This window comes from Aedes aegypti, chromosome 1, assembly GCF_002204515.2.
Source record: "Aedes aegypti strain LVP_AGWG chromosome 1, AaegL5.0 Primary Assembly, whole genome shotgun sequence".
NCBI lineage: Eukaryota > Metazoa > Arthropoda > Insecta > Diptera > Culicidae > Aedes > Aedes aegypti.
The window spans coordinates 93,902,872-93,917,441 of record NC_035107.1 but is presented as its reverse complement, the minus strand read 5'-3'; the positions used below and the strand labels follow the sequence as shown (position 1 = coordinate 93,917,441).

The 14,570-nt window shown below is 42.3% G+C and overlaps 1 protein-coding gene across 1 annotated transcript; it reads left to right on the top strand.

Moving 5' to 3' along the window:
- Positions 1-4,868: 4,868 nt before the first annotated feature.
- Positions 4,869-14,369, top strand: LOC5570591 (DNA damage-regulated autophagy modulator protein 1). Its single transcript, XM_001653208.2, has 5 exons — positions 4,869-5,366; positions 5,457-5,578; positions 6,271-6,500; positions 13,310-13,600; positions 13,666-14,369. The coding sequence occupies exons 1-5, from the start codon at positions 5,302-5,304 to the stop codon at positions 13,753-13,755; spliced, it is 798 nt and encodes a 265-aa protein (XP_001653258.1). The 5' UTR covers positions 4,869-5,301; the 3' UTR covers positions 13,756-14,369.
- The last annotated feature ends 201 nt before the right edge of the window (positions 14,370-14,570 follow it).

Here is a 14,570-nt window from a genome sequence, read left to right as displayed (position 1 = left end):
CTCGGAATGCGGAATTCGCTTTCATTTTACTTTTGATTATAAAAACATAACGATTTTTAGGGTTTTCAGAATTTATTTCTATTTGAATAGCTTATGCGGAAGTAAATCAAATTTCGCATCTGTGACCATCTTTCATTTCTCGATGAAAAAAATCCTGTTTGCTGCCACGTGGGAGATGACTCACTCACAGAATGAGTGCGAATTGCTCAGATATCTGAATAAGTGAAAAATTCAGACAGTTTTGCATTCGTTGCCTTATTTTGTGTAGATCGAACACATGCGATGCGTGAATCTGGTTTAGCGTACTGCTTCTATGCCCTCAAACAGTCACCGAAATCAAACAGTCACCGAAAGAACTCCACTGAAAATGGCGATCATTGTAGCTGGAAAAAAATAATGATCTTCTTCAACATTGAAACAACTCATTACCTGAAGCTGCTGTAGTGCGCCGGATGATTCGCGATTGGTTTCGAAAACGATCCTGCTCTCTTGTGGTTTTGTAGTCGGCGGCAAACTGGCAACGAAGATTTCACTGTACGGAAGCGTATCATTTTTATTCCGGGCGGAATCCGAATCAAACAATGTCAGTCGAACAGCTCTTCCAACCTTGAAAGCGGCAATGTTCCGGATTTCCATTTAAGATCAAATAGCTTCTAAGACAATATGCTGCCATGCAGTGACATTTTTCGTCGCCAATTTTCCACTGGCCGCAAAACCAGGAGAGAGTAGAAGACTTTTCGGAAATTCTTCAGCTGAAGCACCACAGCAACTTCATGCGAAGGATAAGAAGGGGATTTTTAAGGTGTTCGTGGAGAATTTCGTCATGACTAGGGTTACCATATTTGCTCTCACCTGAAAGAGTACATTTTTTCAACTCTGTAAAAGAGTACTAAAGAGTACACTTAGCTTACCCTGAAAATTGAAAATCCATTTTTTCCTTATTCTAAATTCGTTGGTCGCGATAACCCTATAAAAAATGGAGAAATTAACTATTTACGTCTTTTCATCGCCCAAATAATGCAAACAAATGCTAGATTTAGGGGGCGATCCCCCAGTTTGTTCGGTCTGGCAAATTCGAAAAAATTTAGAAATCATGGTCTAACCAAGATGGCGTATTAAAATAAAAAAGGCTATTATGGAGTGTCATGTTTACGTAGAAAAACATCCTTGAAATATGCTTAACTTTTTCATTGGGTAGAGCTGTTTAAAAAACGTTAAAAATTTGACGTATCGCCTTAAATTTGAGTCTAAATGTTAATTATTTCAAATATGTATGGCAGAATACTTTGGATCACGTAAGCATGATCGAATATAATAATATTTTGAAAGAATGCATGTATTTCGTACCATATTTAAACTAAATTGAGCGTGTGTAATCTGTCTAATCAGTACCAATTTTTTCAGGCCAGTAGTTGTCAAAAATCGGTAGATTACTAGTGTTATCATGGAATATAGATGATATGGTTTCTTTAACAGATTATTTGATTTGTTCCACAATCTTTATTAATATCTGAAAAAGAGTAAGACGATTTAGTTGAAAGAATAGTACGCAAATTTTTAAGGCAAAAAAGAGTACATGTACTCTGAAAAGAGTACGTCTGGTAACCCTAGTCATGACGGCTCTCTGCATGCCCTGATGGTTCCAGTTTCCACTTGGTTAGGGCCTTGAGAATAAAACGGAGAAATATGTCTGCACACGCAATTAACATAAAGAATCCGGTGTTGGAACCTGTTAATATAGATATTTGAACGGCCAGTACCAGCACCAAGGTCGTTTCCGTGACGGATGAGGGGATTGCAGTCACTGCCATTACCAAAAAAATTAAAAAATAATCCATTCAAATCAGAAGATCTACAAAGTTGAGACCAATGTTCTGAATTTACTTAGATGACGCAAATCATAGATTCGTGCCAATATTTGTTTCTTTTATTTTCCGGCTGACGTCACTACTTGCTCTGCATAAGAATAGCGAAAGAATAAAAGAGAGAACTAGTGTCACGTATCAATGATCTGTACCACCTGAGTAAATGTTAATCATTGGAGTAAATCCAGAAGCTTGAGTGGAGACCGTAGAGGAACAGCGGGAACAGCTGATCATAAATTCACCACAACGTGGAGATAAAATCATAGGGGAAAAAGGGGTCTGATAAAAATCGGAGAGAAATAAATAGTAAAGGACCGTGGGGCGAACTGTCGTGCCGCCAGTTTTTCATTGTTTTTGAATAGTTAGGAGCTTCTTAGGGGGGGAGTTAGGGTTCCTTAGAGAAGTTTGTCCAGAAAATTGAAAGAAAGCTCATGAGCAAACGAAATTTTTTGACGGAAATGGTCTATTCCTCCGATGAAATTGAGAGATTAACTAATTCCTTTACGTCGTTGAGGTCCCGGTTCGTATTCTCTCGTTGCTTTTTTTTACGGCTGGCTTGCAGGGCCTGACACCAACCCTCTAGATTTCCGGAGGACTATTCCCTCTAAACGATCGGAGGACCATAGTGCACAGTTTAGCTTAGAGTCCTTCGGACGATGATCAGCCGCTCCTGACATGGGGAACAGACGCTGTTGTGAGCCACTCATAACATGGAGTACAGACGCTCCAGGCTTGAAGAAGCAAACCCTCCCCTTCCCTGTCAGCATACGAACAGATTTCTCACCGGGGTTGGTTACCCGATCTTCGCTTAGGTTGCTCTTACCCCGACCAGTACCGCGAGGAGGTAGGGATAGGAGTTGCCGGCAGAAGGCTAAGGGGTCTATTTTATTCCTTCAGGTACGCGAGGTACCAAAGGTACGCCATGCCCAGCCATTTACCAAACAAATTGCATAGCAAGCTAGCGTAAAAAGCTGGATAGGAGAAAGTAAAATTTTAAATACTTGTATATAATTACTTATAACAGCTAATTAATATTGTTTGAGACTAGGGACTTTTGATGAGCAACATTATAGACATACTATTTTGATATATGATAATTAACTTCTTAATCGCACAGACACAGAATTTAACAGCTGGGATGTTGTTATCATATTCTTAAACTAATTGATGAAAAGTCATTCTAGTAAATTAATGGTACACGCAGAGAATTGACAGCTATTCAAAATAATAAATATTATTTTTGTTTTCATTAAACCTTTTCAATTTGTTGCAATAGGGCGATATTCAAAACTGAAAAGGCAATAGATGGCTCTTTTACAGTGGTAGTAAACACGAAATCCTGAAGCAAAGAAAGCACCACGGAAGATGAACTAAACACAAAAAGTTATGTATTCACTTTACACTTGAGTTCTAATCACTACTTTTTTGATTCAGTTTCCTAATCGCAAGCAATTTACAATTTTCATTATTTTCCATACGTTTTGACAGTTCTTCGACTACCATTCTTCCATGCGCTTGTGTTGAAAGTTTGAGAAATTTGAGAATCCAGCGTAGCGAGATCAGTGGGAGGAATACAAACAACAGTGTCGTCGCTCGGCGGGCGGTAAGAGAAACTGAATGTTCGAAAGGTTGTTGTCTGTAATTTTTGCCGCTGGCGCCAACTGTTAGAACAAAACACGAGCTGATGATTTCATCCTATTGCTTTGTCGCGGAGCGGATAAACCTCATCTTCCAAACGGATTTTGGAGCAAGTTTCATAGACTTAATACCACAAAAGATCAAAGAATACTGGTCGCAGTGGTACATCCCGAACAGAAACAGAACATATAGGGTCAGTGTTCCCTTAGTGGACAGTCCCCTATAGTCGCACTAGTGGCTTTTTACGGCCGTTTTGTTATGAATCTTTTCAAAATATTTTTTGACTTTAAGGTCAGGAGCTATTTATCTAAGTACCATTGATACACAGCTTGATTTTGTTCAAAAAATGATCGAAATAATTAGTTTTGCTTAAAATTTGAGCTCCCTTGCGCCTATAGTTAACCTATTGTTCCTATAGTAGCACTACTGAGAGAAACTATTTTTTATTATACGAAATAATTAATGAATTACGTACTTTTTTACATCAAACGAAAGCTTTTGATCCACACTTTGAAGGAAAAATATGAAAGCTTTGTAAAAATACAGTTTTGATTAGTATTTTGCCAACGCCGTGATGCTAGTGCTACTATAGGAACAGAAATTAGAAATAGTGCTACTATAGGCACATGTATTCCTATAGTGGCACAAGCGATAATAAATGCAAACATATGAGTTTTCGCAGTTTTCATATTTTTCCCACAAAACCAAGATGAAAAGCTTTCAGATGATGTAAAAATAATGACGCTAGCGTTATTTTTCGATTCTATATGAATATTTGTTCTTAGCTATGCGGCTATTGGTACATCGACCCTACTTACGTAAAATGAAAATAAAGTAGGCTTTTCAAAGCGATTATCGTAATTTATTTAATTAAAAAACGAGGATTTAGGAGACTGGGACCAACAAAAATAAGTTTTTATTTCAAACAAAAACATTATCACATCAAAAAACATTGTTATTTGTTTCAAAAACGGTAGGTTTTATATCAATTCAAAAAATGGTTGTTTCAAAAGAAAAAAAGAGTTGAATCAAAAATTAATGTTGTTGCTCCACAGTAAACCCAGCTGTCAAATTCAACAATAAATATTTTTAAACCAAATTACGAGTTGTTGTTGAAACAATAAAAGGCAATTATAAGCCGGCAAACAATACAGATATATTGTTGTAATGATACAGAATATATTTGATTTTAAAATTGTTTTCTCTGCGAGTACGTATTTTATTTTACCAAAATTCTCAAAATCAGATTCCAATAAGATTGACAGCATTTTAGTACACTTTTTCATAGGGTAATTAAATTCACCACAAGCAGATAAATTTTACCACCGAATGGCCGGTCATTTGATATTGGTGATTTTTTATCTGCCAATATCACCCCATGTATAGCGATGAACGTCACAAACTCCAGGTACATCAGATGTCGTAAATGTTATGTTCTAGTGTTGTAGTTTCTCGCACGTCTGATCATTAGTAAACATCAAGTTGATTCATCAAGCAGTCGAAAACATTGAAATTGTTTTCATTTTGACGATCAGCTCGGGCTGATGGTCATTAGCACATTATCGTATTCGCCCTCATCGGGAAAGTGATTACTCATCAGCGAATATCCGGACTCCTGAACAATCAGTTCAACGCATCGTTCTCTTCTGGTGCAATCCATAGAATGCATCGCGTGAGAATGGTTGCGATTTGATCCTACGTCGTAATTGAATCGTCATTACGAAATTGTGTTTTATATTAGTTTTTAAGCAATCGATCAACAGTGTTCCTAGTGCGGTAGGTTGCAATTAGCTTAGCAATGTCCAAACTTTATTTGCTTCCAATTGCGGTATTTCTGCTGTTCAACTTTACCTTTATTGGCACGTAAGTAGACTATCACAATGTCTGGGGGATGCTGCTCTTTGCGATGAATCATTCATTGATTGGGGATGGCCCTTCTGATCATGTTTCTAGGTACATAGCGGCCGTGCTCCAGGGACATGTGGTCCCGACGGTGCCATATATCAGCGATGCAGCCACCTACTCCCCGGAGAGCTGCGTATTTGGACAGCTGATTAGCATTGGGTGTGTTTTGTGTAAGTTGAACGGGGAATGTTATTACAGTCGCCTCACAGTTATGGATAGCACACAGATATGGATAAGAGTTGGATTAAACGGAGAATATCTCATCAAATAGTTGTAATAACGCAAAACAAATTTTAAATACGTGAACCACTAATTTATACAGCATCGCAATTAATTAATATATGCTTAAGCATATATCTCCGGCTATAGGAAATACAATGGCGAGTTTATTCCTAGAAGCGTTGATTCATATCTGTTGAGCATGGAGAACTATAACTACAGTTATTAATCAAAGATTGGACGATTCCAAAAGCAACGCCAAAACGTATGCCATGCGTATGCACCGCTTCACTAATACACCATTCGTTTACCTCGTAGTTATTTTTCGTGAGAGTGTTGTAATCCATAATATGAGTCGATTTGATATATTATTAGGATCATCCTAATCTACATATGTGGCATAGAGAACGTTTAAAATTTCTATAGAAATCGACACTTCCATAAATAGTTGCGAATTTTGAGGTATGTTCCAAAAAACAACTATATTCTGCAGTGCCAAAGAGGTAATTTTGTTTTGTACAACGTCACCCAGTTTTTTTAACACATTTTTTTCTGATAAATAATCCTTAGTTGATCCATAACTTGGGCATGGCTATTTATAGCCAGGAAAAAATAAGCTGATAACGAGCGTTTTTATTTTCAGTGGGAATCACCATCTACGTTCGATACCGACAGATCCAGGAAATTGGGTTGCGTCATGCGGATGTTAAGAGGGCGGTTGAACGTATGAATGGAAGAGCATTCTGGGTCGGAATGGGGTCCTGTCTGGGGGTCAGCATGGTCGGTAACTTCCAGGAGACCAATGTCCGACCTGTGCACTATGCCGGAGCGTTCCTGGCGTTCGGGCTGGGGACCGTATATTACTGGATGCAGGTTAGTAAAGATGCTTAGAATTAGACAATGTAATTGTTAAATTTCAAAGTAGTGTAATTTTGTGTGAAATTGATCACTTTTTACTATCTTTACACATATTTTGTATGGTTTAATTTGTTTCAACAACAAGATATCAAATATAATGGCGATCTTTATAGATTACCGTATAGAATGTATTGCACACAAGCTGAAGGACATGCATAGTTGCGAAAGAGAGCTGGAGTCAGTTCTATGGAATAGTTGGTTAACGTGTCACATTTATCGTCAATTGATTAAAGCCTATCAGAATATGATCGGCTACTCTACCTGGAATGCCAAGACCTTAAATGAACCTGGACATGTGAGGCTTTTGGCTCATGAATTGCTAAAAGTTGACGCTTGCGTGACTACGTAAATGTATTGTAAACAAAAAGAAAACGTTTGTAGATAGGTTAGAGTAGAATGTCCCGAAAGCTCCCACGAACGCAGCCAACACTGCTTCACCTTATAGAAGGACGAACGTAGTACCGCTAGTCACCACCAGGGCTGCGCTAAACCACACAAATGGGCGGCCATGGGGGTGGCGAAATGGGTGGCCATGATGGATGAGGCGGATCATCGATGACGTAGATGGACATGGGTCAAAGGTTCGGGGTCAACGTTCACCAGCAAGACACTTTATAAGTCTGGTGATCTCCAACGAGAACAGTCGCGCTTCACAGCAATTGCATAAAGTTCAAGTAGTGAAAATCTTAAGAGAAAAGATAGCTCAAAAGGAAGAAGGGAGGAAGTGAGTGAGAAACTGGACATCCAGGTAAATCCCGTCCCATGATAATCCTGAACCTAGTTCGACCGTACAGCGGGTATTCACTGGTTGGAACACGATTGCCTTCCATCTAACGAATCCGACCCGTTAATTGGAACGGCTGACAGCTGGTGAAAATGCTCCATACTAACGCATCTGGAGAGCAAATCGTCACGAAACGCACATATACAAATGCATTTGTTCTATATATGGAGACTTCAATGCGACGGTACTCAGACGTCAAAGTCAGTCTGACGTTTGAGTGTTTTTTAGTTGAAATATTTTCCAACCAGCGAACATCCAACCATCGAGTCATTCCATGTAGGGGACCCCCAATGAGTGAATTCCCACTGTATCGTGCCTAACCCACCATTTTGAACCCTCGTCGTGCCCACAGGACCTCGCGGTTTTTGTTTAAAAATGCCATTGCGGGTTGAGCCATTCCACCATATCCTACCTCCGTTGACTCTAGGCGGCTAATTTAGGATTGAGTTCGTGAAGACCTGTACCCCAAAACGACAACCAAGTGCCCTTGGAAACCCAGGCTTTCCAGTGAATCCACAGACCACTGAAGCCTCGAGTCCGTCACCACACTCGAGGGGCGCGCGAGGCAGGCAGGAGGTCCATGAGAGGCTGCAGCCGAAGAAGAAGAGAGAAGGAAGTATCGTCGCCCCTGGCCAGAAGAGAAGGAGAAGTCTGAGCGGTCGGTGAAGGAGCAACGAAGGAGGAGCCGCGGAGAAGGTGCTGCAGCGAGCGGGGCCTTGAAGTATATAAGAAGACGTAAGGTAGGAGTAGCCATAAGAAAGTGGGATGCGTAGTGTGGACGGACGCAAGGAAAGTTAGAGAGGAAGATTAGTAGTCAGGAACAGGAAGTAGGACGTCAAGGAAGTGTGAATATAAGTGTGCACCGAGACCAAAAAAATAGAGGGAGTTTTATTTGAGCCGATCTGTAAGTGTTTTCTTTCGCGGAGTGTCACGAGCGTAGCGCCGACCCTGAGGCTTGGAGACGGGGGTCTCATCTAGGCTGGGAGTAACACGGCCTGCAAGTTACACAGAAAAGCTACGGTCAATTCGTGAGAATTTCAGAGCAAGCGATAAAACGTCGTACACGGTGCTTCTCAGGAAAGTAAGAGAGCTAAGTAAAAAGCAGTGAAAACTACGAGCACCCAGATTGGAAATAAGCTCTCCGAACTCAAGAAGAAATCATTGGTTAAGGGTTCTGGAAGAAGCTGTGAAGTCAGTTTGGTTGCGCAAAACGAATGATGGCACGCAAATTGCGACGCACCGATAAGCGGTACAGCTGTAAAACTGGCAGAAGCTAGTAAGCAACAAGGCAAGGAACTGCTAAAATGCTCGTTGCTAGAGACTGTACAAAGCAACACTGGATTTAACGACCATACAACAGATGGCTCTCTCAACTTTATCGGAAGCACACGCATACTCTCCGATGTACTAAAGATCCGCGGTTTCGACATTATAGTGTTGCAGGAAGTGTGCTGGACAGGTTCGATGGTGCGAACGTTTAGAGGTAATCACACGATCTACCAGAGCTGCGGCCACACGTGAGCTGGGAACAGCTTTTATAGTGATGGGTGATATGCAAACGCGTATGATCGGGTGGTGGCCGATCAACGAAAGAATGTGCAAGTTGAGGCTCAAAGGCCGGTTCTTCAACTTCAGCATCATAAACGTGCATAGCCCTCACTCCGGAAGCACTGATGATGACAAGGACGCATTTTACGCGCAGCTCGAACGCGAGTACGATAGCTGCCCAAGCCAAGACGTCAAAATCATCATAGGAGATTTGAACGCTCAGGTTGGCCAGAAGGAGGAGTTCAGACCAACGATTGGAAAGCTCAGCACCCACCGGCTGACGAACGAGAACGGCGTACGACTGATAGATTTTGCCGCCTCCAAGAACATGGCCATTCGCAGCACCTACTTCCAGCCCAGCCTCCCGTATCGATACACCTGGAGATCACCACAGCAGACGGAATCACAAATCGACCACGTTTTGGTCAATGGACGGCACTTCTCCGATATAACCGACGTCAGAACCTATCGTGGCGCTAACATTTACACTGATCACTATCTGGTGATGGTGAAACTGCGCCCAAAACTATCCGTCATCAACAATGTACGGTATCGTCACCCGCCTCAGTACAACCTAGCGCGGCTGGCCCAACTGAACGTCGCCGCCGCATACGCGCAGCATCTCGAGGTAACGTTGTCGGAAGATGGTGAGCTTGAGGAAGCCCCTCTTGAGGACTGCTGGAGCAACATAAAAGTAGCCATCAACAACGCAGCCGAGAGCAGGAAAGGAAAGGAGGACATGTAACGATTGGTTCGGCGAAGAATGCAGGCAGATTTTGGAGGAGAAGGATGCAGCGCGGGCTGCAATGCGGCAGCAAGGAACGCGACAAAACCGCGAGCCGAAATGTATAGGGATAAGGACGGAAGTATCTTGACGAACGGACGTGAGGTGATTGAAAGGTGGAAGCAGCACTACGATGAACACCTGAATGGCACGGAGAACACAGGCGCCGAGGTTCACGACAGCGGAGGATGTGACTACGTCAGCAGGGCGGATGAAGGAAACCAATCTGCCCCCACATTGAGGGAAGTTAAGGATGCCATCAATCAGCTCAATAATAACAAGGCCGCTAGTAAGGATGGTATTGGAGCTGAACTCATCAAAATGGGCCCGGAGAGGTTGGCCGCCTGTCTGCACCGGCTGATTGTCAGAATCTGGGAAACGGAACAGCTGCCGGAGGAGTGGAAGCTAGGGGTCATAAGTCCCATCTACAAGAAGGGCCCCAGACAACCAGAATGTACGTATAACCGAATCACCTTTTGCGTTATGCGACGCTTATATGTGCAAAGTTTCAAAGTTCGCTAAAATGCTTTATACGTGCAAAAGTGGAGGCGGTATACGTACATATTTTATATGATAAAACATAACATGCAGTGCGAGTGTGTAGATTTTCTTGCGAACTAGTCTGTACTCTTATGCGACTTAATTTATGATAACAAAGTTTATTTGACAGCTGCTACGGATTGATCCGAGTTATTTTGTAAAAGTATACGGTACCAAACGGAATGTACATATGAACTCATAAAATAGCGTTTTATGCGAGGAAACTCGTCGATCAAGCGATTTCATCCACCATGTTATGCGGAAGTGATGCAATTTGTACAAATAAACGACTTCATTCGTATACTCCTATGCGACTTCTGGTTGTCTGGGGCACCAAAAGCGAATGAACTTGTAGGAGGTTATCAAGCTGGTTTCATCAACGGCCGCTCGACGATGGATCAAATCTTCACTGTACGGCAAATCCTCCAGAAATGCCGTGAATACCAAGTCCCAACGCACCACCTGTTCATCGATTTTAAAGCGGCTTATGATAGCATCGACCGCGAAGAGCTATGGAAAATCATGGACGAGCACAGCTCTCCCGGGAAGCTCACAAGACTAATAAGAGCAACGATGACAGTGTGCAGAATAGCGTGAAGATTTCGGGCGAACATTCCAGTTCGTTCGAATCCCGCTGGGGACTTCCACAGGATGATGGACTTTCGTGCCTGCTGTTCAACATTGCGCTAGAAGTACTGATAAGAAACTATGTGTAAAAATAATTCTGTGATGTTTTGTAACAAGTTTGATAAAAATTTTGTCTTTTGAAATCAGCTGATTCATAAATTGTGGGTGATTCAACTGCGTGGGGTCACTGTACATGCTGATAGGCGGAACCGAGCGCGACAGAGCCCGTCTGGGAAGCAGTTTTACGATAGACGGGGATACTTTTGAGGTGGTTGATGAGTTCGTCTACCTCGGATCCTTGTTAATGGCTGATAACAACGTTAGCCGTGAAATACGGAGACGCATCATCAGTGGAAGTCGCGCCTACTATGGGCTCCAGAAGAAGCTGCGGTCGAGAAAGATCCATTCCCGCACCAAATGTACCATGTACAAAACGCTTATAAGACCGGTGGTCCACTATGGACATGAAGCATGGACCATGCTGGAAGAGGACCTGCGAGCACTTGGAGTGTTCGAACGAAGGGTGCTTAGGACGATCTTTGGCGGAGTGCAGGAAAACGGTGTGTGGCGGCGGAGAATGAACCACGAGCTCGCTAGGCTCTACGACGAGCCCAGTATCCAGAAGGTTACGAAAGCCGCATGTTGCATGTTGCAAGACTACCGGACAACAATCCTGCAAAGATGGTGTTCGTTTCGAATACGGTTGGCACAAGAAGGCGGGGAGCACAGCGAGCGAGGTGGCTTGATCAGGTGCAACAAGATCTGGAGGACGTTGGACAAAATCGAAGTTGGAGAGCCACAGCCTTGGACCGAGTAAATTGGCGTAACATCGTTAACGAGGTTTTATCAAATTAATTGATGTAACACCAACTAAATAAATAATAACCACAGGTGGCATCAAATATCCTGTTTACAAAAAGTCTAAGGCAGGTCAATGAAGGTAACGCAGGTTTTCTCAAAAATGGCTGAGCTTCGATCAATGACGTTTTCTTCTGCAGCTGGTAGGAGAACTGGGTGTAAAATGCGCCGTTGGGGTAAAACCCTTGTTTTGAACGAACGACGTGGTTTGGGACGCTGTTTTTCACCCGAGATAATGGAAAATGTATTAAAATGCTTCTCTATATATATTTTCAAGTGTTTTCCTGGCAATAATCGTGTAAAACTCGAAAAAACGTTTTTCGCTGTTTTTGTTGTAATTTTGTGTTATTTTCTAGGTCATTTTTCAGGCCGATAAACAACAAAACTTTTGAAACTTTCACCGAGAATCGACTTGTGCACTCCCATAGTTTGTATTGCATGCGAAAAAAAGTGTTGAATTCAACCTTAAAAAGCGTATTGAAGGACTTAAACTTTAATCAACTCGTGGGGCAAAACGGCCACACCTATTTCATAACACCAAAACAGCCGTTTGAATTCAAATTCCAGCAAACGTAATGGCACGCTGTAGTTACGTGCCAATTTGAACCTTACAAATGCACATTTTTCGAATCAGCATGTATACTATAATCTAACAATAAGGGTTTATTCACAAATTTCATAACGCCAAAAATGACAATTTTCAACACCCACCCACCCCCTCGTAATGCTTTTTGTATGAATATTCTTCAAATTTTGTATGAGTCATAACATCACGAGGACACCCACCCACCCCCTTCAGCGTTATGAAATTTGTGAATGAGCCCCAACATCTGATCAAACGCCCTAATATATGCAACGTATTTGCATGCATGATTGCGCAAGCGTGCGCGCGAACGACTAACGCCGAGATCAGGTGGCGCGTTTTACCCCGCAAAAAATAAAAATGCAGATAAGCAAGCATTTTGTAAAAATTGATTTATTACTCCAGAAAAAAGAAAATGGATGGCTGTTTCTACTATTTGATAGAAAACATGTTTGTCTATGAGATAATGAATAAAAAATGGCTTATAATAATGTTCTTCATAGCTAAAAACGCTTCCTTCCTTAGAGGACGCGTTTCACTCCCAGTTACCCTATAGACCTGAGAGAGACTCGCGAAGAGGAAAAAACATCAACGTCATATGCAGCCCAGATTCCGCTGTCACTAAACCTCAAAAGCAGCCCACCGCTTAATGGCTGAAAAAGTGTAATGAATTGTATTCAAAATAAACTGTTATTAAAAACCTCAGTCAGTGGAGCAGTTCTTTTTCCGAAGTTGCTGGTAAATCTAAACACAAGATTTATCATTTCTAATGTCTGCTACGTTTGCTGGCATGAAATTTCCCTCAAAAGGCTATTTATGATTCGGTGTGATGCCAACGTAATCATTTTTCGCTGACAGGTTCATGTGAGAGTTTGAACGGCTGAACTGAGGAAGTGCTCATTGAATACTGTGAAGCAGGCTCAGTCCCAGTGAGGACGTAATGCCAAAAAGAAGAAGACGAAGAATAAGATGTGTAATTCCTACCAAAACAAACATTTTCTGTGCTTTTCCAATGCTAATATCCGTTCCTTTGTTTGCAGGCATACATCTCGTACTATCTTCAGCCCTACATCGGTTCCATGCTGAAGGCCCACGTTCGGCTGGCCATCTCGGTGATATGCACCATCTTCTTCATCATCGTTGCCGTCACCGGCATAATATCACATATCCTGTTCAATGGAACCGATCCGCGCAAGTGGTATCCCTCGGACGGTGGCTGGGAGTATCACGTGGCCAGTTCGATCTCCGAGTGGATCGTCGCAACGGCGTTCTGCTTCTACATTCTGACCTTCACGGACGAATTCCGGGCGATGCAAATTGATCATCCACCGGTAGGTTGACCTTTGTCCGTACACCTTTTCCTTTACTCATCATACTCTTACTCTTTCGGTCTTAGCTCCTATTTATCGAGGTGGACGAGTCTCGAAACTACGAACCGGTGATAGAGGACCCCGCGGCGGAAGACACGGCCAGCACTGCCTCGTGATGTGATTCGTCGGTTCCGCTAATCGTCGGTCCACCAAAGCCAGCATCCATCACCCAAAAACCATCCAAATTGAATAGCTCCGTTCGTAAGCAGCGCTCGCTCAGCCTGAATGATCTTCACCAAGCGCAGATGGCACCGGTCAAGGTGGAGCAGATCTGCGATAGCTTCAACTGCATCATCAACATCAAGAGTTCGTTCAGCAGTCAGATCATGTCAGAAAGTGGGTTTCTCGAGTTGCACGAAGGGCTCCGGTCGGACTCCGGCCTGGACTGCTGCTCGTCCGAGTTGGAACTGTTCGAAATGGTCCGCGACAAGATGGACCCGAGGAAGATAGCGTCTCTCTCGCTGTCACTGATGCTGGTCGCCATATTGGAAGCGCTGCATACGTTGACCGTGTATTTTAGTGACAATTTTAAGCATAGTTATCTCTAGGTTTAGGTTGCACCCGCTCCCTGAAGTGATATTACTTTATTTTGTATCAATTTTTCTTCGTGAGGCTTAAGATTATTTTAGCAAAAGTGTAGATTCAATTCATCGAAGGTAGAGGTTTATCCAAGAACTGATTTGCGAAAGCATAACAAAGAATTTCAGGAAATACATTCAGAGTGTATCAACATAAATTTCGCTTTAACTCATTTCAAATCCGAAAATAAGTGGCCAAATTAGTTTTTTCTTACTTTCGTGGTCAACATGGAATGGCTCGCAAACCATCGATATTATTGACCAAGTTTGTGCAGAGAAGTGACTGATCTAACTAAAAGTGAGATGAAAAGAGAAAGAGTGCGAAGAGATGGAGCAACTGTATCGTTCCTAGG